Consider the following 23,430-nt stretch of genomic DNA (forward strand, 5'->3'; position numbering starts at 1 on the left):
TCTCTTCTTCCACTTCGTCCTCTTCTAGAAGGAGACGTTCAAGTCGACACTCCGACTTCACCCTCTCCGGCTCAAGTACATCGACATCGAACACTCTACGCCGTGCCGCATGCAACGATCATCAAGCAAGCCTCAGTCCTCTACGCGACACCAACTCTCAAGAGCACCGACAACGTCAATCCCAAGAGGCTTTTGCGCTAGCATGCAAACGGCAATGACAACGCCAACACGAAGAGGAAGAGCGCGTGCGTCTACAACAAGATGCAGAAGATGCCGAGGCACAACGCCAAGAACAACAACTCCGTGAAGCTCAAGCACTTGAGGTGCAACAAGCCCTCCAAGATTCAAGTCGAGCCGTAGCCAACCGAGGCCGACAAGCTCGTGAACATGAAGAAGCACTTCACGAAGAAGTTCAAGAACGAAGATTTCAAGCTCGCATACATCGTCAAGTTCCTCCTTGAGCTCGACAAGCTCCTCCACAAGCTCGCCAAGAGCATCAAGTTCATAAAGAGCATGACGACAATGGAAATCCTCCACGACAAGAGCAACATGAGGTTGACAACCCTCCTCACCAAGAGAAACATGAGTTTGACAATCATCAACAACATGGGCGTCATCATCCATGTCCCCAACAAAATGAAGAGCAACGCTACGGCAAACTAGTTCAACGGAAGCAATGATCCCGAAGAGTACCTTTCATGGGCATTGAAGGTCGACAAAATCTTCCGTTTGCACAACTATGAAGAAGAGAAGAAGATCGCGATGGCATCACTTGAGTTCCAAGAGTATGTCCTCATTTGGTGGGAACAAGTTATTGAGCGCCGCGAGGCAATAGGTGAACCACCCATCACTACTTGGGCGCAAATGAAGCATGTCATGAGAGCACGCTTTGTGCCTTCCTACTACAACCGCGACCTCTTCAAGAAAATCCAACTACTCAAGCAAGGAACCAAGAGCGTTGAAGAGTACTACAAGGAGATGGAGATTGATATGATACGAGCCAATGTCACGAAAGATGATGAGGAAACTATGGCACGTTTCTTGAATGGACTCAACCATCCTATCAAGAAGATCGTCGACTTCCAACCATACTCGAACCTCATCGAGCTAGTGCATCAAGCTACAAAAGCGGAACATCAAGTGCAAGACGATTTCAAGTATGCCAAGTTCTCATCCAAGTCATACGGCTTCTCCAACACCCAAGCTTCAATGACTCCAACTCCGTCTACCAAGCAGTCTACAAGCAACGTCGACAAGTCGAGTTCCAAGAAAGCTTCGTTAACTCCAAGTCATCCTCCTACTACAAGAAACTTCAAGCCGAGAGCTTCATCATCATCCACTCCAACCGATGAAACCGTCAAGATGAGTTCCTTAAAATTCTTCACATGCGGAGGCCTAGGACACAAGTCCTATGAGTGCACCAACAAGCGGACCATGATCCTCAACGACGACGGAACCTACGACTTGATCAGTGAAGGAGAAATGGACGCTCTTGAGAAAGTCGCCATGCACCGGCAAGTGAACGATGAAGAGGAACAAGTCTTTTGCGATGAAGATTCAAGTCCCGCTCTTGTTGTCTCCAAGGTCTTGACTCTCCAACTTCACCAAGAAGAAGACAAATGATGCCACATCTTTCTTACCAAGGCCGACATCAATGGACGATCCGTCAAGGTCATCATCGATGGATGGAGTTCAATCCGGCCAAGCACAAGACCCTGCGACACTTCTTCGAAACTACGCATGAGGAGATCTGGAAGGTGCTCTTCAAGGCCAACGAGACGTGGCCGGAGACAACCGAGGGCTGCGGACACGATCTGGCCCATCCCACAAGTTCGGTAAGTATTCCATTGTAAGTGCATCTAGTGCCCCTTAGTGATTTTGGTGTATTGCAGACTTATAGGTTAAGGGACTAATGCGTTTGTGAGTATACACAGGTCTATAAGTCTATGAGGAGCTTGATATTTACAGAGAAAGTCGACCCCTAAAAATGAAGTTCTTCGACTGAAGACTTTAAATCTCTGAAGACTTTCTGAAGACTTTGAAAGTGAAGAAACTGGTGTGACCTTGAAGACATGGTATTCATTCGAGGAACATGAAGCGTGAAGACTTTTGTTTTCGTAGTTTCATTTTCTCATTCTTGAGTCATAGGAAACAGCATACTGTTAAAGGGGGTCGAGGAAATACTAAGGAAAAATTTCCATGTGATGCTCAACTCAAAATCCTACACCTACCAATCCCTTCGAGTGAAGCCATTGGAAATCTCATACAGTCCAGTCATATTCTTCAACGACAGAGACGAAGTTCTTCTGGTCTCCGAGGAATCTGTTTTGACTGAGGAGTTAGGAATTTGCCAGTGCGGATTTCCTACACAGTGAGGAACATGATAGCCCTGAGGCTTTTGCTACTCAAAATTCCGACTGTTGTTGTACTATGTGCCAGCTGTCCCAAAATATCGATCCACCTAACGGTCATATCATTGAAGGGCATTTACGTCTTATCATGTCGGGCTACTGCCTAGGCTATAAATAGCCGCCCCCTACAACCACTAGCAGGTTGGCTGCTCCGAGAGAAACTGACACTTGTCATTTGAGAGCAACCCATCCTCTGAGGACTTTGAGCGAAAATCATCGAGTGAGGAAAACCCCAAAACCCAAACACCTACAAACCCCAAGTGATTGAGCATCACTGAAGAGATTGATCCTGCGTGGATCCGACGCTTGTTACCTTTGAAAACTATGATTCTTCCAGACGGTTAGGCGTCATGGTCTAGAGCATCCAAGAGGAATTGTGGATCGCCGAGTGACCAAGTTTGTGAAGGTTCGGAAGTCACCTGAAGACTTACCACGAGTGATTGGATGAGGTCTGTGTGACCTTAGTTCAAGGAGAATACGGTGAGGACTGGGTGTCCTGAGTTGCGTGTTCAGGACTTTGTGTCCGGGACTGTGTGTCCTCGAGTTTAAATACTCAGACGCTCCAACCAGATGTACAACTGAGACAACAGTTGGAACTGGTCTAGCAAATCATTATCTTCACCAAGTTTACTGGTTCTATTCCCTCAACTCGTTCATTTCCTCATAACTGTGTTGTGTGTTTGTTCATATCTGTATTTGAAGACTTTGGCTGAATACTTTCTCAATTTCCTCAGTTCAATTTCTTTAGTCTGTTTGTCTTCATCCTGTGTTATCCTGTGCTTATGCTTCCTGTACTCTGTGTATGTCTTCATTTCATCATGATGACCATGCTTGTATTCTGTTATGTTTACTTTTGAGTACTTATTCCGCTTCTAGTAGTTCTTCGCTAAGCAATTTCCTCACCGGCAAATTCCTCAGTGAAGAATTTCATAAAAATCGCCTATTCACCCCCCTCTAGTCGATATAACGCACTTTCAATTGGTATCAGAGCAAGGTACTCCCTTGTTCTGTGTGATTTTGGTTTAACCGCCTGGAGTTTTAGTTATGTGAACCGCAGGTATGATCAAGGTCTCTGATGGGTGTCCTACCTTCGATGGGACGGACTACCCCTACTGGAAGAATAAGATGCGAATGCATCTTGAGGCAATTGATAATGATCTCTGGTATGTTGTGGAAAATGGTGTTCCGTCAGTCACACCTTCTCTGAATGCTGCTGATGTGAAGAGATTCAAGCAACTCGACTCTCAAGCGAAGAATATCATATGTGGCCATCTGAGCAAAGGACAGTATGGCAGAGTGAGTGCTTTGGAGACATCGAAGCTTATCTGGGACAGGTTGTCCAAAGTGAATGAAGGAGTCTCAACACAGCGTGACTCTCGAGTTGATGTTCTTCGCAATCTCTTCAACCGCTTCAAAAGACTCGATAATGAAAATGTTCAACAAACCTTTGATCGCCTCACTGACATTTCAAATGAGCTTCAAGCACTTGGTGCCACTGACATCACCGACCATGAGGTGGTGAAGAAATTGCTGAGATCACTTGATTCCTCATTTGACACTCTGGCATTGATGATACAAGAACGTGCTGATTACAAGTCACTTGATCCCGCTGATATTCTTGAGAGGCTAAATACTCATGAGTTCCAACTTGCTGAAAAAAGAGATCTCTATGGTTCGAACTATGGTAGATCACGCGCACTGAAAGCCAAGGCGGTATCCGAGTCCGAAGATGAAGACTCTGGTAGAAGCCTTGGTGATCCTGAAGAACTAAGCCATGATCTGGCTCTGCTCATGAAGAAGTTCCAAAAGTTCTCAAGACGTGGTCGCCTTGGAAGACCCTCAAGGAGCAATGATTCCTCATCCAGTGACTACAAGAGGAGGCTCTGTCACAAATGCAAGAAACCTGGACATTACATTCAAGATTGTCCTCAGTGGGAAAAGGAATCAAAGAAGAAGAAATACAAGGATTACAGTTCTGATGATGCAAAGAAAAAGAAGAAATCCACACAATCTTCATCATCAAAATCCTCAAAGTCTTCATATCACAAGAAGAGCAGCTCCAAGAAGGCTAGGGCATTCATTGGCAAGGAAATGGACTCTGAGGCTGAATCTAAAGAAAATGAGGAAGAGGAGTCATTTGAGGAGTCCGAATCCGGAGTGGTGAGCCTAGCTCTCTCCACTGCATTCGTCAGCAAGTCTATCTTCAACATTGAAGAAAATGACCTCACCAACAAGGCTGATGAAGGCGATGATGACTACGCTCCCACCTATTGCTTCATGGCAAAGGGTGCCAAAGTACTCAAATATACCTCCTCTGAATCAAGTGAGAATGAATCTGATGAAAACCTTAAGCCCAGCTATTCTAAACTTGCTAAGATTGCTGTAAAACAACAAAGGGATCTTGAAAAGGTTCAAAACATGCTAGACAAAACTGATGATATGTTGGGTGAAGAAATGGATCGCACTAAAGCCTTGACTAAAAATCTTCAGAGACTTCAGACTAGGTTTTACAATCATCAAGGTCATCATAACACTCTCTTATCCGATCATGAGAAGCTTTCTTATGAATTTCTTCAAAGAAAGCAAGACCTTAAGAAGCTAAGAGTGAGTTATGAAGATCTTCAGAAGGAGCGCGATTCATTACTTGCTCAACAAATCAGTGCTTCTCAGGAAGAATTTGTTCCTCCTTGTTTGAAATGCATTGAACGTGAATCTGCTAATTCTTCACCTGAATGTTCAAATGCTACTAATGTTTCAAATTCTTCACATGCCTCTGCTATCACTAATTCCTCATCTGAGGACATTGCTAGTATCACTGATGATGTAGGGTTGAAGGAATTGTACATGACAGGCATGTACAAAAGCCTCAAAGGGCATCAGACTCTTTGTGATGTGCTTAAAAAGCAGATCCTCAACAGGAACCCTAGGAAAGAGGGTATTGCTTTTGAGAGGAAACTCAATGCTGATGGTACATATTGGAAGCCTGAGCAGTACCCCAAAACTACATGGGTTGCTGCAAAGGGACCTTCAGTTGATCCATCTAACCTATCTGGATATGCATGCGAATCTCCTCATTCTGATGATGAGTCATTTGACTCCAACTACAAACTGTTCAAAAATCAGAATGGTGAAGTATTTGCTAGATATGTTGGCACTAACTGCAGGAACGGTCCCCCTATGAAGAAAATCTCGGTTCCCAAAAGATGCCTTGAAAATCTTCAAGTGAATGTCATCATGACGCCACCTGTGAAGAATAGGAACCCCAGATCAAATTCTTCATATGGACCAAATTCTTCATATGGATCCAAGTCCTCATATGGACCAAACTCCTCACATGGATCAAATTCCTCAAAAGGATCAAAGTCCTCATATGAACATCATTGTGCTAACCCGTCTGTTTCGCAGGGAAGATCTAAGGATTATGGATATGTGCATTATTCTTCAAATTATTATGTCCATAAGTCCTCGAAGAATTTCTCTTCTTACTCTTATGCTTATTCTAACCCCTCTTATGTGAAACGAAATGGACTGGCTTCTATGCCATCCTTCTCGTATGGAGCTCGCATAATGATGAACTCTTTGCCACCCCTTCAGATGTGGGTGGTGAAAAAAAAGAACTAATCTCTTCTGTAGGGTCAGGTCTCCAGACATACGTAATCGTCTGAAGAATCTGCTGGAGACCTGAGCATGCCTGATAGGACGCAAGCTAATCATGAAGAAATGAACTTCCATTTCTCACGTCCTCATATTGCTTTATCTGTTCTCTTGATTGATGAAATTGATCTGATGAATTGATGTCATATTCTTCACTGATGAAGTATATGAGTTTGTAAGCTTCACTAATTCATCTACAGGATGATCAACCCAAAGCCACTGAGTGGGTCCTCGATAGTGGATGTACAAATCACATGACTGGTGACAAGAATCTATTGATGGATGCTCCATTATCTCCATCGCATCTGAAGCATATCATCTTTGCTGACAAAGGCAAAAGTCAGGTATTTGGTCTAGGTAAGGTTGCGATCACAAAGGATCGACACATGGACAAAGTCATGCTTGTTGAGTCCCTAGGATACAACCTTATGTCTGTCTCAATGCTTTGTGATCTTGATATGGTTATTGTCTTTGGCAAGTACCATTGTGTTGTGGTTATGGAAGCTGACAATTCCAAAGTCTTCAAAGGCTTTAGGAGAGGAGACCTGTATATTGTTGATTTCTCTGCAGGACCACAACCATCGATGTGTCTACTTGCAAAAGCTTCAGAAGGCTGGCTCTGGCATTGATGACTTGGTCATGCAGGCATGAGGAATTTGCACACGCTTGCGAAGAAGAAGCATGTCATTGGCATCGAGAATGTCAAATTCCTCAAGGATCACCTATGCGGAGCCTGTGAAGCTGGGAAGATGACGAAGGCCAAGCATCCAGCGAAGACTATCATGACCACCACTCGCCCATTTGAATTGCTTCACATGGATCTCTTTGGTCCTAATCATTATTCTGCTATTTCAAATGAAACATCTCAATATGGCTTTGTTATTGTTTATGATTACTCTCGTTACACATGGGTACACCTTGTTACTTACAAGCATGAAGTGCAGGAAGTCTTCAAACAATTTTCCTTGAGGGCTTCAACCAACTTTGGTGTGCAGATCAAGCACATCAGAAGTGACAATGGCACTGAGTTCAAGAATTCTGGTCTCGATGACTATCTTGATGAACTTGGTATTACTCATGAGTTATCTGCTCCTTATACTCCTCAGCAGAACGGCGTCGTGGAGCGCAAGAACAGGACTCTTGCTGAGATGGCTCGCACTATGCTTGATGAATACAAAACGCCTCGTCGTTTCTGGACTGAGGCAATTGATACTGTGTACCACATCATCAACAGAGTATATCTTCACAAATTCTTCAAGAAGACTGCCTATGAACTCCTCACTTATAAGAAACCCAATGTAAGTTATTTCAAAGTCTTCGGTGCTAAATGTTGGATTAGAGATCCTCATCACAACTCAAAATTTGCACCGAAAGCACATGAAGGTTTTATGCTTGGTTACGGAAAGGACTCGCACACCTACAGAGTCTTCAACAACGTTCTTCACAAGGTTGTTGAAACTATAGATGTGTGGTTCGATGAAACTAATGGCTCGCAAAGAGAGCACCTACCTACTGTGATAGATGAACCAACACCTGAGGAAACTATCAAGTTCAAGGCTACTGAGGATGTCATTCCTACTGAAGAATCTGCTGAAGAATTCATTCCAGAACATGAAGAACGTCAAGCTAATGCACCTGAAGAAAATACTGAAGAAAATGGTGCTGAAGAGAATGCTGATCAAATTCTTCAACGACAACCAGCTCATCCTCACATTGCAAAAGAAGTGCAAGTTGTAAAGATCATCAATGACATCAAAGCGCCAGGTCCTCTCACACGCTCAAAAGCTTCACATTTATCTAACTTTTGTGGGCACTATGCTTTTGTCTCTATTACAGAGCCCACTAAGGTTGATGAAGCATTTCTGGAGCCTGAGTGGATTCAGGCCATGCAAGAAGAATTACATCAGTTCGAGCTCGACAATGTCTGGGAACTGGTCAAACGCCCAGATCCTCGCAAGCACAATATCATTGGCGCAAAGTGAATCTACCGCAACAAGCAAGATGAAAATGGCCTTGTGGTGAGGAATAAGGCACAACTTGTAGCTCTAGGCTACACATAGGTTGAAGGAATTGATTTCGATGAAACTTTTGCACCTGTTGCTAGACTTGAGGCTATTCACATATTACATGCTTATGCTAACCATCATGATATCACTTTATATCAAATGGATGTGAAAAGTGCATTCCTCAATGGTAAGCTTGAGGAAGAAGTATATGTTGCTCAACCCCCAGGTTTTGAAGATCCAAAGAATCCTGACAAAGTCTTCAGACTCAACAAGGCCCTCTATGGCCTCAAGCAGGCCCCATGGGCGTGGTACGATACCTTGAAGGAATTCCTCATGAAGAAAGGCTTCAAACCCGGTTCACTCGACCCTACTCTTTTCACTAAATCCTATGATGGTGAATTGTGTGTGTGCCAAACATATGTTGATGATATTATCTTTGGCTCTACTGACCAACATTATAGTGATGAATTTGCCTATATGATGAGTGAAGAATATCAAATGTCTATGATGTGAGAGTTGAATTTCTTCTTAGGTCTACAAATTCATCAACAACGCAATGGCATATCCATATCTCAGGAGAAATACCTCAAGGATGTACTGAGGAAATTCGGCATGCAAGATTGTCAGGGCGTCAAAATTCCTATGCCCACAAATGGCCATCTGTGCACTGATGAAAATGGTATTGACTTCGATCATAAGGTATAGCGCTCCATGATTGGCTCTTTATTGTACTTATGTGCATCTAGGCCAGATATAATGCTTAGTGTTTGCATGTGTGCCCGATTTCAAGCTACACCGAAGGAATCACACCATAAGGCTATGAAGCATATTCTTCGATATCTAGCTCACACACCAACACTTGGATTATGGTACCCCAAGAGCTCGGCTTTTGATCTTGTTGGATATTCTGACTCTGACTATGCTAGTGATCATGTGGACCGCAAGTCAACATCTGGTACATGTCATTTCCTCGGACGATCATTGGTCTGTTGGTCCTCGAAGAAACAAAACTGCGTATCACTATCTACTGCTGAAGCTGAGTACATTGCCGCTGGTTCTTGCTGTGCTCAATTGCTATGGATGAAGCAAACTCTCAAGGACTACGGCGTCAACATGAAGAATGTGCCTCTCTTCTGTGACAATGATAGTTCCATCAAGATTGCTCACAACACAGTTCAGCACTCGAAGACAAAGCACATTCAGATTCGTCATCATTTTCTTCATGATCATGTGTTGAAGGGTGACATTTCTATTGAGCATGTGAAGACTGAAGAACAACTAGCCGATATCTTCACAAAGCCCTTGGATGAGAAGAGATTTAGCAAGTTGTGGTGTGAGCTAAATATCCTAGAATCTTCGAATGTTCTTTGAAAAGGACACTCATCCTAACACTTATGCAAAATTGATGACTTAGATGTGCAACACGTGAAGAAACGTTTTTCTTCAATCAATGAAGAATAACAACACTCTTAGTGTGAAGAAATTAATGAAGAATTTGATTCTCAGAACCCTACGATAATTGTACGCGGTGTCTGAAATCATCATTCTTATACGGTGGGTCATGCCACCACCAAAAGTTGAAATTCCTCAATTGATCATATTCTTCAACTTTGCATTGTCTTCACTGTTTCCGTCTTTTTTCTTCATTGGCTACATATATATAAGTTTATGTCCTCTAGAACATTCACTTATTGCTAATTCTTCATGTTGGTTTTTCTGCTAAGTGAATGTGATCGGACCCTTCCCCCTCTATGCTATACTCAACCCAATCTGTTCACAAATTCTTCATGTGCGTTCTATTTGAAACTCGTTCAAAATCTTCACTGTGTCCTTGTCAGCTGAAGAAATTGCGAACGAAACTTTAAATCTGATCTTATCTAAATTTTCGGCTTTGTCGCTCAAACCGTTCCACATCCCACGATACACTTATCCATTCACCCACGATCGCACACGATCTCCACCTCTCAGTATGTGGGTGACACTTGTCATGCGAATGAGAAGGGTCAGGGGCACGTTCGTCCAATTTCTTTGGGCGAGCAGTTTTTTACCCTGACTATAAATACCCCTCCTTCCCTTCCTCACTTCGTTTACTCTGCTCGATCTCTCTCTCGTTCTCGAGCTTCTCAAACCCTAGCGCCGCCGCTACTTCATCGCTGCCGATGAGGAAGAGCTTCACAGCCTAGACCTCGTCGCCGACGTACTCACGCCGACCACAGAAATCTTCACTCCGCCGCTGCCGTAGTCGTCTTCCTCCGCCGAGTTAGGGCGTGGAAGATCTACACATACGAACTTCACCTCTCCTCTTCACTGTTCGTCGTGTTCTTCATCCAGGGTAATTAAAAGTCACTTTTACTACCCTCGTTGATTCGAATGATTATCTACAAAATCTTCAAAGGCGTTTTTCTTCATATCTTCACACACTAAACACCTCACAAGTCATCTATTCTTGATTCGTTTCTCTAAGCATCATTTTTCTTCAAGATTCCTCAATTGTGTGGATCTTCGATCTATACAACTCTGGAACCTAAGACAAATAACACTTAGTGAAATTCTTCAAGACTCATCTGGTCAAATTCCTCAAACTTGTTCTTTTTGAAAAACCTTCTAAGAACGCATATGACCTCTCCAAATTCCTCGCAAATATACTCTGTTCACAGGTACTCATGTCAGCTGCTGAATCACTAGGTTCTCATCAACTTAACTCATTTGCAGCGCTCCTCGAAGAAAAGTTGCATACTTCTTCAGAGAATTCAATTGTCCAAATTCCTCAACTGAAGAAAATGGCTGACGGTAAGAAGCCACAGAAAGGAGGAAAGAGGCATGAAGTCAATACAGTGTTTGAGATCCCTGATGAAATATATGCTGGGTACTGCACACCTACCGAGGAAACCAAGAATGAGCGCAAGGTGCGCATTCAGAAGATAGAGAGGAGATGGGCTAGAGAGTGGAGGGAGTACAGATATGTCACTCCCATGTACATGAAGAAATTCGCACTCAATCCTCCATGCCCAAGACCTCCATTGGCACCTGGCCAAATAGCTGATCCCACCAGCCTCAAGCGCGGTGAGGACTATCCTGACGAATGGGCCAAGCGCCAAGCCAAGTTGGCTAAGCAAGCTAGAGAAGCAGTGAGGAAATTCAATGAAAACTCTGCTGCTGCTACTGCCTCTGCTGAGGCCTCTGCTGTCAAGCCAAAGAAGGCTATGTCAAAGAAGCCTGCGCGCAAGCCAAGTGCTTCACCAACAATGCCCTCAAGGCCAAGCTCCTCAGCAATGCCCTCACGGCCAGAATCCTCAAAGCCCTCACGGCAAATTCCTCATGCTGCTCCTGCTACCTCAAAATCCTGAGCCCCTCCAAAGTCCTCAGCTGTTCCAACAAAGTCCTTAGCACCTGTGCATCTTGCCTCGTGCCAAAGGACTGCAGGCATGTCCATTGCCTCAGGAGCTTCAGCTAGTTCCTCAGCTGCACCAACTTCCTCAACGGGACCCTCTCTACTAAAGACTAAGGCCACTGCTGGACGAGGTCCTCGCCCTATTCCTCAAAAGAAGCAAGTTGCCTTCCAAGTGCCGTCTGATGAAGACGAAGCAGATGATGATGAACTTGCAGAAATCATCAGAGATAGGCAAGTCAGGGCCGCTAGAGCCAAGGGAACAGATGTGCCACTGCTTTTGGATCCCAAGTTGATCCTCGAATACATTGATGTTTGGCACAAGGACCCCAACACCCCCCTGCCTGATTTCAAGCTGACTCCTGGTCAAAGTCACATGTTGACTCACTTCATACAAGAAGAGAAATGGAAATTTGAACAGGGGAGGAGAGTGAAGAAAGTGCAGTACAAGAAAGAGCGCTTTCTGAAGCAAAACATTCTGAAGCTTTCACCTGAAGAACTTGTTGCTCTCCAATCTGAAATCAAGAAACTGAGTGATGAATTTGATCGCTATTATGCTGACTGGCTAGGAGCCAAAGTCAGATTTTTAAAGATCACAGAATAGTTCACCTCCACTGTTACATCCCCAACACAACAGGAAATTCCTCAGGCTGAAGCATCTGCTCAGCCTACTGAAGAAAATGCCAGCACCGCTAATGACAATCAGGCTGCTGAAGAAAACGTGAGTTCCAGGGCTGATGACTGCATTCCAGCCGCTGAAGAAATTGCCAGGGCACCCACTAATGGTGCGCCCGAAGAAAATGAAGAAAATCAACCAGATTCCTCTGCTCCTCCTGTGCCTACACCAACTCCAATCCTTCCATCTACATCAGATGTGAAGAAGACCAAGGCTGCAGAGCATGCAGGAGTGAAGAAAAGGAAAGCATCAGCTGCTTCAGATTCTTCAGCTCCTAAGAAGATGAAGCCTATGACAAGTTCATTTGCTAATCCCATTGATGTTGTTCCCATCTCGACCAGGCCATCAAAGGACCTTGTTCCTTTTGGTGAAGAATATGAGATCCCTAGCGGATCTGATGAAGAAAATCATTCTGCTGCTTCGTCAGAGTAGATTGATGAAGAAATTGAAGTGGATGCGATCCCTTCAACACCTGTCATCTCCTCGCCCATGCCTCAATTCACAGCTGAAGAGGCTGGCATTGAAGAAATGGAAGATGAAGATGTGGACGTTGGCTGCTCCACACCCATAATCAGTGATGAATTCTGGGAAAGTCAGCATCCAAACTCTCCAATGTTCACACATTGCAGCAAATACATCAGTCGCCTGCACCAACTGTTCAAATGGGCTCTGAAGAAACGCACCCCACTTCATCTCTACGTGAAGAAATTCCAGCCACTAGTGCTGAAGAAAATGCTGTTGCTGAACATCTGAAGACGCAGACTGCCACTTAAGAGGAACCAGAAATTCCTCAGCCTGAAGAACCTGAGATTGCGATTCCTGAGGTTGTGATGCAACTCACTGAGACTCCTCTGCCCAAGCCAAAGGATCCATTGTCAGGGAAGCAAAAGTTCAAGGCTGATGATTTCTTCAGCGAGCATGTATTCTTCGAAGACTACAACCCTTATAACTCTGCTCGCATCAGGAAGAAGCATTTCTGGACTGCTAGTCAAGCAAATTTCTATTCCTCAGTGCTGTTCAATAAAGAGAAAATCTTCTACTGTGAGCATATTCCTCATGTGGACATGGAATCTCTGCCATGCTTCGCACCAGTCCTTAGTGTTCTTCACGACGCTGGACTGTTAAATTTTTGCTCTGACATCTGCGATTGGAATGAAGAAATGATTCTTCAATTTTATGCAATGCTGCACATCACAGGAGATTCTGAAGATGTGAATTCATGGGTGCTGGACTGGATGTCTGAAAACACTCACTACACTGCACCAGCTTCTGAATTGCTTCGTGCCTTACCACTCAGTCCTCCACTTGAAGAAGCTCGTTGCATCTACAGTGAACCTGAGCTTACAAATTACTACATGCAGGTTCTGATGAAACCTTTAAAGCCAGGTCAGGCACCAAGAACCAAATTCCTCGTGAAGGAATTGCTTTATGTGCCCAGAACTATCTATCGTATTCTTATGACGACAATGAGTCCTATCAAAGGCCATGACTCATCTGATGAGGAAATTGTTGGCATCATGAAGAATCTGGTATTCAACATCGTTCCTGGCATTCCTGTCAATTATCACGATTTCTTCATGAGGACTTTGGCCAATGTTGCACTGTCTCCGTTTGAGCTGAAGCCTTATGCACCTTGGATTATGAGATTCCTTAGGACAAGGTCTTCACTCAACTACAAAGCTGATTTTCAGAATCACCTCAGCTACTTGCCCCCGATTGAAGTCCACAAGCAGATCTATTCCTCAGTTGATGGAAAGGGCAAGGCACCCGCTGTTATAGATGAAGGCATTCATCCATTGGATGGCTAGTTTCGCAAAGCTGCCTCTTATTCCACCAATGATGACTCTGCCACGCATGACTCTGTCAATGCACCCAAGTCTACTCCTCAAGCCACTGCTCCTCGTGTGATGACTGATCGTGAGCTTCTGCTTAGTCTTCACCAGAAGGTGGATCGAAATCATAAATGGGTTAAGCATCAGTTTGGTTCATTTCTTCACAACATGACTACTACACACAATGTAGTGAAGAAAAACCATTACTACCGCCATGAAGTCTTCGGTCACACCTTGGCAATACTGTCACATCTGTATGGTGAAGAAGATCTGAAGAAAATGGGTCTCAAGGAAGATTTTGACTGGTCTGCACCTCCACCGAAGAAATTCAAGAATGTCAAGGTTCCTTCTCTAGTGGCCAGCTCACATTCTTCATTGCGCGACACTGATAAAAATGAAGACTTGGACGACACTGCGGCAGGCCCTACTACAACAAACGACCCCAACAACGCTGGCGCTCCTTCATCAACTTGATATTATTCAGGGGCGTTAGTCCTCATATTCGATCCTTTTGGTCATTTGATGACAAAGGGGGAGAATTTCGAGTTAGTCTTCAAGCGGGTCTTTCTATATGGGCGTTTTTTTGTTAAGTTACAACTCTCGTTCTTCTAAGACTTTATTGGATCGAGTTGTAAACTTAAACCCGATGGTGCTCTGATACTTTTGATATGTTTTTATGCATGCTTATACCTCATATATGCTAATACACGCATGCTGAATTACATCAGTCACTATATTTCATCATGCATTTCAAATTCTTCTCTGTTATATGTCAAATGCATGTATGAATTACAAGATATAGGGGGAGATCTCCATGATTCAACTCTTCAAGTGTGCATTGCTTCAAAAACAAATTCCTCACTATGCACATCTTCAGGGGGAGTTCTTCTATATCTTGCAATCAAACTTCTCAATATCAGTATTTACACTTCATATCTTTATCCCCGTTGAAAACTTAACCTATATTGTCATTAATCACCAAAAAGGGGGAGATTGTAAGTGCATCTAGTGCCCCTTAGTGATTTTGGTGTATTGAAGACTTATAGGTTAAGGGACTAATGCCTTTGTGAGTATACACATGTCTATAAGTCTATGAGGAGATTGATATTTACAGAGAAAGTCGACCCCTAAAAATGAAGTTCTTCGACTGAAGACATTAAATCTCTGAAGACTTTGAAAGTGAAGAAATTGGTGTGACCTTGAAGACTTGGTATTCATTCGAGGAACATGAAGCGTGAAGACTTTTGTTTTCATAGTTTCATTTTCTCTTTCTTGAGTCATAGGAAACACCGTACTGTTAAAGGGGGTCGAGGAAATACTAAGGAAAAATTTCCATGTGGTGCTCAACTCAAAATCCTACACCTACCAATCCCTTCGAGTGAAGCCATTAGCAATCTCATACAGTCCAGTCATATTCTTCGGCAACAGAGATGAAGTTCTTCTGGTCTCTGAGGAATTTGTTCTGACTGAGGAGTTAGGAATTTGCCAGTGTGGATTTCCTACACAGTGAGGAACATGATAGCGCTGAGGATTTTTCTACTCAAAATTCCGATCGTTGCTGTGCTATGTGCCAGCTGTCCCAAAATATCTATCCACCTAACGGTCATATCATTGAAGGGCATTTATGTCTTATCATGTCGGGCTGCTCCCTAGGCTATAAATAGCCGCCCCCTACAGCCACTAGCTGGTTGGCTGCTCCGAGAGAAACTAACACTTGTCATTTGAGAGCAACCCATCCTCTGAGGAGTTTGAGCGAAAATCATCGAGTGAGGAAAAACCCAAAACCCAAACACCTACAAACCCCAAGTGATTGAGCATCACTTAAGAGATTGATCCTGCGTGGCCGACGCTTGTTACCTTTGAAGACTGTGCTTCTTGCAGACGGTTAGGCGTCATGGTCTAGAGCATCCAAGAGGAATTGTGGATCGCCGAGTGACCAAGTTTGTGAAGGTTTGGAAGTCACCTGAAGACTTACCACGAGTGATTGGACAAGGTCTGTGTGACCTTAGTTCAAGGAGAATACGGTGAGGACTGGGTGTCCTGAGCTGCGTGTTTAGGACCGGGTGTCCGGGACTGTGTGTCCTCGAGTTTAAATACTCAACCGCTCCAACCGGACGTACAACTGAGACAGCAGTTGGAACTGGTCTACCAAATCATTGTCTTCACCAAGCTTACTGGTTCTATTCCCTCAACTCGTTCATTTCCTCATAACTGTGTTGTGTGTTTGTTTATATCTATGTTTGAAGACTTTGACTGAAGACTTTCTCAATTTCCTCAGTTCAATTTCTTCAGTCTGTTTGTCTTCATCATGTGTTATCCTGTGCTTACGCTTCCTGTACTCTGTGCCTGTCTTCATTTCATCATGATGACCATGCTTGTATTCTGTTATGTTTACTTTTGAGTACTTATTCCGCTGCTAGTAGTTCTTCGCTAAGGAATTTCCTCACCGGCAAATTCCTCAGTGAAGAATTTCATAAAAATCGCCTATTCACCCCCTCTAGTCGATATAACGTACTTTCATCCATGATTCAAGGCGTATCTCTTTCTGGCTTGCTCAAGGAGGAGGTCCCAACTTCCCTATTTTTCCTTTTCAGTGTTGGACAAAGAAGGCGGAGCGGCTTTGGTGTTCGGCTTCGCTGCCCGAGGAACCAGCCATCCCGCTTTTGACGAAGATGCTGGTTCCGGGCGCCGGAGAAGAAGGCAAAAAAGAAGGCCAAGGGGACCAGAGGATGCCTCCATCCCAAGGGTACTTCAGACGCGGCGTCCGAAGATGCCAAAACTCACTCCATCGCCGAAGACGACGACGAGGAGGAAGAGGAGGAAGAAAGCAACTTCCCCCTCCCCGAGGGGGGGGGAGGAAGAGGGAGGCCTCCAAAGATCTGGAGGCGGAGGTGTCCAAGAAGGGAAAGGCATCCCTCGCGGATAGCTCCGCGTGGGACGTCGATAGCAGCCCAGAGCGGCGCCCTCGAAACAAGCCCATGGCCGAATCGTGGGTATCTGAAGACCCTGAAGTATTCATACATCCTCCTCTTTCACCTCGTAATTCGAACATGTTGAATCAAGTATTTGTAGGCCGGCTCGTTCCGCCCTCAAGCGATCCTCGTCTATGGGGAACTCGCAGTATCCGAAGGTGATGGACAGCGGGTCCCTTCCAACGGCCTCCTTTCCGAAGGCTACGGACGGTGCCGAGGTGTTGTCCCGAAGGACCCCCGGCCAGGGAGAGACGCAGGAGGTCTTCAAGACGATGCTAGAGGGCGAGACCTCAGCCGCCGAACACATGGGGGAGCAGATCCCCATGGAGACTACCGGTGGGGGCTATGTCTATTTCGGCCCCCAGCCGAATGCAGTCCCGAAGACCTATACGGCTCCGGAATCCGGCCAGCAGCCTCCTTCATTGGAAGGAGGTGTGCCATTCCACCGGTGACCTCTGTCCAACCAGAGGCGCCAGATACTCTACTGGAGGCGCTGTGAAGCGCTTCCATCATTGAGGAACACCGTACCCTCATGGGTGTGGTGATTGAGAAGATTCAGTCCGCGAAGAACGGACTGAGCAAAGCCTATGCGAGCCTTCTAATAGGCTTTGACGTAACCGCTGCAATTATGTGAAAAGAAAGTTACAGTATAGACAGTAGCCCCTGAGACTCCGTCCGGTGTTCGGAAAGAAAAGCCTAACAGAGGATCAAATAGCTATTCGCAGGACACTAAGCATACATGTCTTTGTGAATGAGCAGGCGTCTCTGCTGGCCGTGACTTCTCATGCTGCCGAAGTCTCCGGACTGAAGCGGAAGCTGGAACAAACCAGTAAGAGCTCGGCCGTGCGAAAAACCAGCTGGAGAATACCCAAGGTATGCAATGATATTGTGTATGTCCAGAAGGGATGAATAATATAAGCTGATCACAGTGACATGACATATATTAGGGGCGGCGACTTAGGTAGAGGCCCTCAAAAAGGCGCTGGCCGAGGCCAAGGAGAAAGCGGTAAATGAAAAGGCCGCCCGAGAAAAGCATGAGGCCAGGGCTGGTGAGGTCCAGCAGGAGCTCCAGGACGTAATGAAGAAATGTGAATCCTTGGAGCACCAGAATGCGGACCAAGAGTCCGAACTCGATAAGGCCCGCCAAAGCGCACAAGAGGCCCGAGCTGAAGCACAAGGTGCTCTCCGAGAGATCCAGGAGGCCAAGAAGATCGCGGCAGGTAAGAATTTCATTATGCAAAGCAAGTATGTGAGCCCGAGGTATCTCTTACTGACTCGGATTTGGAGTTCTCCAGGGGCATTCGCGAATTTTCCGTGCAGTGTTTCTAATGCTGCGGGATTCTTCCGGGCCAAAGAGGGGAGCTCAACGGAGAAGCTTTTCTGGTCGCAATACCTTGCACTAGAACATCCGGTGCCCTTTAGCAACCAGCTAAAACAATTGGTCGAGTTGCATAGGGTTGCCTAACTAGCCATGAAGAATTTAATAATCCGGCTGTGGCCTGCAGAAGCTATACCCGGCAGCTACTTTGGCCTCATGAAGCGGCTGGTCAATGCCTGCCCGCGGCTTGATGCCATCAAGCAGTCGGTCTGCATAGAAGGTGCGCGGATGGCCTTCGCCCATGTCAAGATACAATGGGCGAAGATGGATGTCGTCAAGCTCGCGACCAAAGGACCGCCTGCGGGCAAGGAGCACCGCACGCTCGAGCAATATTTTGAAGATGTTCTGAAGGGATCCTGCATTGTGGCGGAGCAATGTGCTAAGGACATAATTTTCGAATGAATACATCCATGTAATCCCGCCCTGTATGATAAAAACATGGCTTGATATGTAATATAATGCTTTGTTGTTTTGCTTAGTTAAAAAAAATTACCTCCTGTGTGGCCGTTTTTATCAAATCTGAGAGTTGGCCAGTCGTCGGCTTCAGCCCCCACATAGGTAGTACGGGGGTGTTCGGGATGAATCTAAACATGCTTTATCCAAGAGTTTGGTCCTTGAAGCAGGTGTTTAGCCCAACGAACCAGGAAATCAGACTATGTGGCTTTATTACCCTCACTTAGCCATAGGAGTTTGACAATGAAAATATAGGCGCAGCCCCTAGTGTCCAGACTAGGGTGTTGTAAACACCTGATCGGATGAGAACCGATTTGTCGCGTAATGCGGGAAAAATCGCTAAAGATTTGAAACCTCCAAAGAGCTGACCGGCTCACGCCGCATCATGATAGTGAGTTTTTAGCTTTCTCTATTGAGGTGCTCATCCGGATAAACCGGGACACAACCGGGAAAAAATGACAGTGGAACGTAAGGTAGTAAGCACAGGAGTCGGGCAACCCAACTATTGACCAAAGACATGATTCGGAGCCAATGCATATAATGCTAAATTCGGGGTGCCGAACTATACTGTAAAAGTGTTCGGACTTGTTGCCATAGTGTGGGGCGCAATAAAGCCCTGGCGGATTACGGTGTACCAAGGTCTACGGATGCAAATTAAAATAGCAAAAATGAAAATAAAGAAGAAGAAGGTGCCACGTATGTTGGGCTGCAAACTGTTTCCATTATAATTTTAATTAATACGTCAGAGCGTACGTGAACAGAAAAGTTCGAGAAGCGACAGTGGCTATTTGACATGCCAAGATCAAGGAGGATCTGCGTACGGGTCCTAAAAACAGGTAGAGTGATCGCCAAGAGAGACATCTAGAGATTCCCCCGCACGTCTATGCTAATTGCCACCTTGCTGTGTCCGTTCTTCGAAAGGACCGATTATGAGGCCGGCGAGAGGGACCTGTGGAAAGGAATCCTGAGGAGGGAAAAAAGAAAAAGTGAAAGTACGCGTGTCCAGGGGAGGTCCATCCTTATTATGGATCACAATCTAGTTATGCCTCCGTCTATGCCCACGGTATTTTGAGTGCGTAGTTATGTAGGCGCGGCGCGAACGCCGCCACTTGGTGTGGTCTGGGACGGAGGCCGAATTGCTAGTTGGGCTCTTGACAAGCTGGGCTATCGTGGCGCATGGTAGTCCGGACTCGTTTGACATTTTTCTGGAGTACGGCTGCCGAATTAAGGTTCTGTTTGCAGAGGGCACTCTGTACTTCTGCTTCCATGGCAGTGGTGTGCTCCTCAGTACGGAGGGAGTGCTCCGTATTTCCATTGATTGTTATGACACCGCGTGGTCCGGGCATCTTGAGCTTGAGATAAGCATTGGTGCGGCACTTCATTGAATCGGGCAAACGCAGTTCGTCCGAGCAGTGCGTGATAGCCACTGTGGAAGGGGGCGATAACGAAGATTAACTCCTCGCTTCGGAAGTTGTTCGGAGATCTGAAGACGACCTCCAATGTGATTGAGCCCGAGCAGCGGGCCTCTACCCTGGTATAACTCCTTTAAAGGTGGTGTTGGTGGGCTTGATCCTTGATGGGTCGATGCCATTTTGCACACTGTATCCTGGTAAAGTAGGTTGAGGCTGCCGCCGCCGTCCATGAGGACTCGTGTGATATGAAATACATCCATTATTGGACTGAGGAACAGTGCAACAAACCCGCCATGACGGTTACTGGTTGGATGATCCCTACGATTAAAAGTGATCGGGCATGACGACCATGGGTTGAATTTTGGGGCGACTGGCTCTATCGCATAGACGTCCCTGAGCACGCATTTGTGCTCCCTCTTGGGGATATGGGTGGTGTATATCATGTTCACCGTTTTGATTTGCGGAGGAAACTTCTTCTGTCCCCCTGTGTTTGGTGGACGGAGCTCCTCGTCATCGTTCTCGCTTTGCGGCCCCTTCTCTTTGTCTTCAGCATTTAACTTGCCGGCCTGTTTGAAGACCCAACAACTCCTATGGGTATGATTGGCTGGTTTATCAGGGGTGTCGTGGATCTGACATGGTCGATCGAGTATGCGGTCCAGGCTAGAAGGGCCCTGATTATTTCTTTTATACGACTTCTTCCGCTGACCAGACTTGGAGCCACTGAACTCGGCGTTGACCGCCGTGTCCTCGGTATTATCACCGTTGCCTCGTCATCTATGTTTGTTGCGTCGGGGCTTGCCGTTGCTGTTTCTGGCTTCCGAAGTGCCAGGTTCGCTTGTATTGTTATTACTACGGACTAGCTAGCTATCTTCGCCTGCGCAAAAGCAAGTCATGAGTGCCGTGAGGGCTGCCATGGACTTCAGCATTTCTTGGCCGAGGTGTCGAGCGAGCCATTCGTCCTGTATGATATGTTTAAATGCCGCCAGGGGTTCGGCGTCCGGATAGTCGACGATCTGGTTCTTTTTGGTTAAGAATCTAGTCCAGAATTTCCTAGCTGACTCTCCTGGCTGTTGGATTATGTGACTTAAGTCGTCGGCATCCGGAGGTCGAACATATGTACCTTGGAAGTTGTCAAGGAAGGCTTCTTCCAAGTCCTCTTAGCTGCCAATAGAGTTTCCAGGCAAGTTGTTCAGCTAGTGTCGGGCTGGCCCCTTGAGTTTTAGGGGTAGGTATTTGATGTTATGAAGATCATCGCCACGCACCATGTGAATATGGAGGATAAAGTCTTCAATCCATACCGCAGGATCTGTGGTTCCATCATATGATTCGATATTGACGGGTTTGAACCCTTTTGGGAATTCATGTTCCATTACTTCATCAGTGAAGCAAAGGGGGTGTGTGGCACCTCTATGTCGGGCTAGGTCGCGACGTACTTCGGATGGAGTCCGTCTGCAATTTTCGGCTCGGACGTAACTATACTTGGCATGTTCGGCTCGATAGCCGATGTCGGGTGTCGGGTTATGCCCCCGTGATACATAGATCAATCTTGCCGGACCTACTTTATTCTTCAGGCCCTGCCGGAGATCATATGTGTATCTCTGAGCAGTTTTTTCTTTACGGTGAGGTGGTACAGGCTCGTGTTCGGCTTGGGTTGTCCTTTGTCTCGACCACGTGGTGGTCGGCCAACCGCATTGTGCGCTGATGACACGGGCTCCAACGCCTCGTCATTGAATTGAGGTAATAATTTGCGCTTCGGGTAACTTTTGAGTGGTCGCTTGAGGCCGTATTCCTCAGCTTCCAGGATGTTAGTCCATCTGTCATTGAGCAGGTCCTTGAAGCTGTTGCTGCTTATTTTTCAGGCTCCTTGCGGTGGCTATTAGCTAGCGCTTGAAGTGCTCCTGCTCGAGAGGTTCCTCAGACATGATAAAATCCTCAGTGTCGAGGCTCGCCTCATCCTCGGAGAGCGGAAGATAATTACTGTCCTCCGAGTCTTGGTTTGTGGCCTGTTCACTAGGGCTAACTTACCCGTCTTCCTGTTCATTTTGTTAGGTAGTTGCCTCAACGGGGTCTTCATTGTCTTCGGCACCGTCCTGAGTGTTATCTTCTCCTGTGTCGGTGTTGCTGTCTTTGCTGCGGCGTGACTTAGAGCGGCACCGCTGACGCTGGTGCTTTGGTTCTATCTCGGGAGGTTTATCCTCAACTGTATCTTCCTTGTCATCGCCGCTATTCTCTTTTGGTGCATCCACCATGTATACGTCATATGAGGAAGTGACCGTCTAGTGTCTGGTAAACGGCGGGTTTTGGGCCTCTTCTTCTCTAGCATCGTTGTCCATACTGTCGATGTTATCGGAGCCATAATCGAGCATGTCAGTTAAGTCTTTGACAGTGGCTATTAAGTGGACGAGGGGTGGGAAGAGAAGTTCGTCATCAGCCTCCAGTTTTAACCGGATATAATTCAGTCGCGAGTCCCCCACTAAGGAGAGTGTTTTTAATGACTTTAGCACATCACCTAAAGGCGAGTGCCAGAAGATGTCCATGGAGCTGAATTCGACAATCAACGCCCGGTCAAGCTCGTCGTGCGTGGACGCGCATGCTTTAGAAACTGTAGCCGGATGCGTGTCCGAGGTTCTGGCAACACAGATCTTACTTGAGGTTGGGTCTATGTACGGCTCCAATGCCGCTGAGTCTGCAACCTCCGTGGCGGGGTTGAGCCTCCCGTCCTAGGATGGCGTGACTTGTTCCGAAGTAGTTGTAGGTTCTATCTCCTGGGTGTAGTTCGATGACAGATTTAGGTCATGTTGATTATGGTGACAGGGAGTGGCTACTGCCGCGGTCTCAAATCCGTCGATGATCAAGTCTCCGCGGATGTCCGCGACGTAGTTCAAGCTTCCAAATCTGACCTGATGGCCAGGGGCGTAGCTATCTATCTGTTCTAGATGGCCAAGCGAGTTGGCCCGTAGTGTGAAGCCGCCGAACACGAAGATCTATCCGGGAAGGAAGGTTTCTCCTTGGACAATGTTGTTGTGGATGATTAACAGGGCCATCGAACCTCTCAGTGATGGCGCAGCGGAACTCTCAATGAAAGCACCAATGTCGGTGTCAAAACCGGCGGATCTCAGGTAGGGGGTCCCGAACTATGCGTCTGAGGTTGATGTTAATAGGAGACAGGGCACACATTGTTTACCCAGGTTCGGGCCCTCTCGTTGGAGGTAAAACCCTACGTCCTCCTAGATTAATATTGATGAGTA

General features: G+C 46.0%; 1 protein-coding gene across 1 annotated transcript; it reads left to right on the plus strand.

Annotated features, from left to right (window-relative positions):
• Positions 1–3,455: 3,455 nt before the first annotated feature.
• Positions 3,456–22,906, plus strand: LOC147959619 (uncharacterized). Its single transcript, XM_087532776.1, has 4 exons — positions 3,456–4,820; positions 17,699–17,812; positions 17,901–18,159; positions 22,698–22,906. The coding sequence occupies exons 1-4, from the start codon at positions 3,471–3,473 to the stop codon at positions 22,904–22,906; spliced, it is 1,932 nt and encodes a 643-aa protein (XP_087388902.1). The 5' UTR covers positions 3,456–3,470.
• The last annotated feature ends 524 nt before the right edge of the window (positions 22,907–23,430 follow it).

Source organism: Triticum urartu, chromosome 7A, assembly GCF_056163025.1.
Source record: "Triticum urartu cultivar PI428250 chromosome 7A, HENAU_Tu73, whole genome shotgun sequence".
In the NCBI taxonomy this organism is placed as follows: Eukaryota; Viridiplantae; Streptophyta; class Magnoliopsida; order Poales; family Poaceae; genus Triticum; species Triticum urartu.

Excerpts from the sequence above, each read along its gene's own strand:
- LOC147959619 (XM_087532776.1), top strand. The coding sequence starts at position 3,471 with ATGATCAAGGTCTCTGATGGGTGTCCTACCTTCGATGGGACGGACTAC. Across the intron at positions 4,821-17,698 it reads AACAAAGGGATCTTGAAAAG|GCGTCTCTGCTGGCCGTGAC; the intron begins GTTCAAAACATG and ends GTGAATGAGCAG. Across the intron at positions 18,160-22,697 it reads GGCCAAGAAGATCGCGGCAG|GCGAGTGCCAGAAGATGTCC; the intron begins GTAAGAATTTCA and ends CATCACCTAAAG.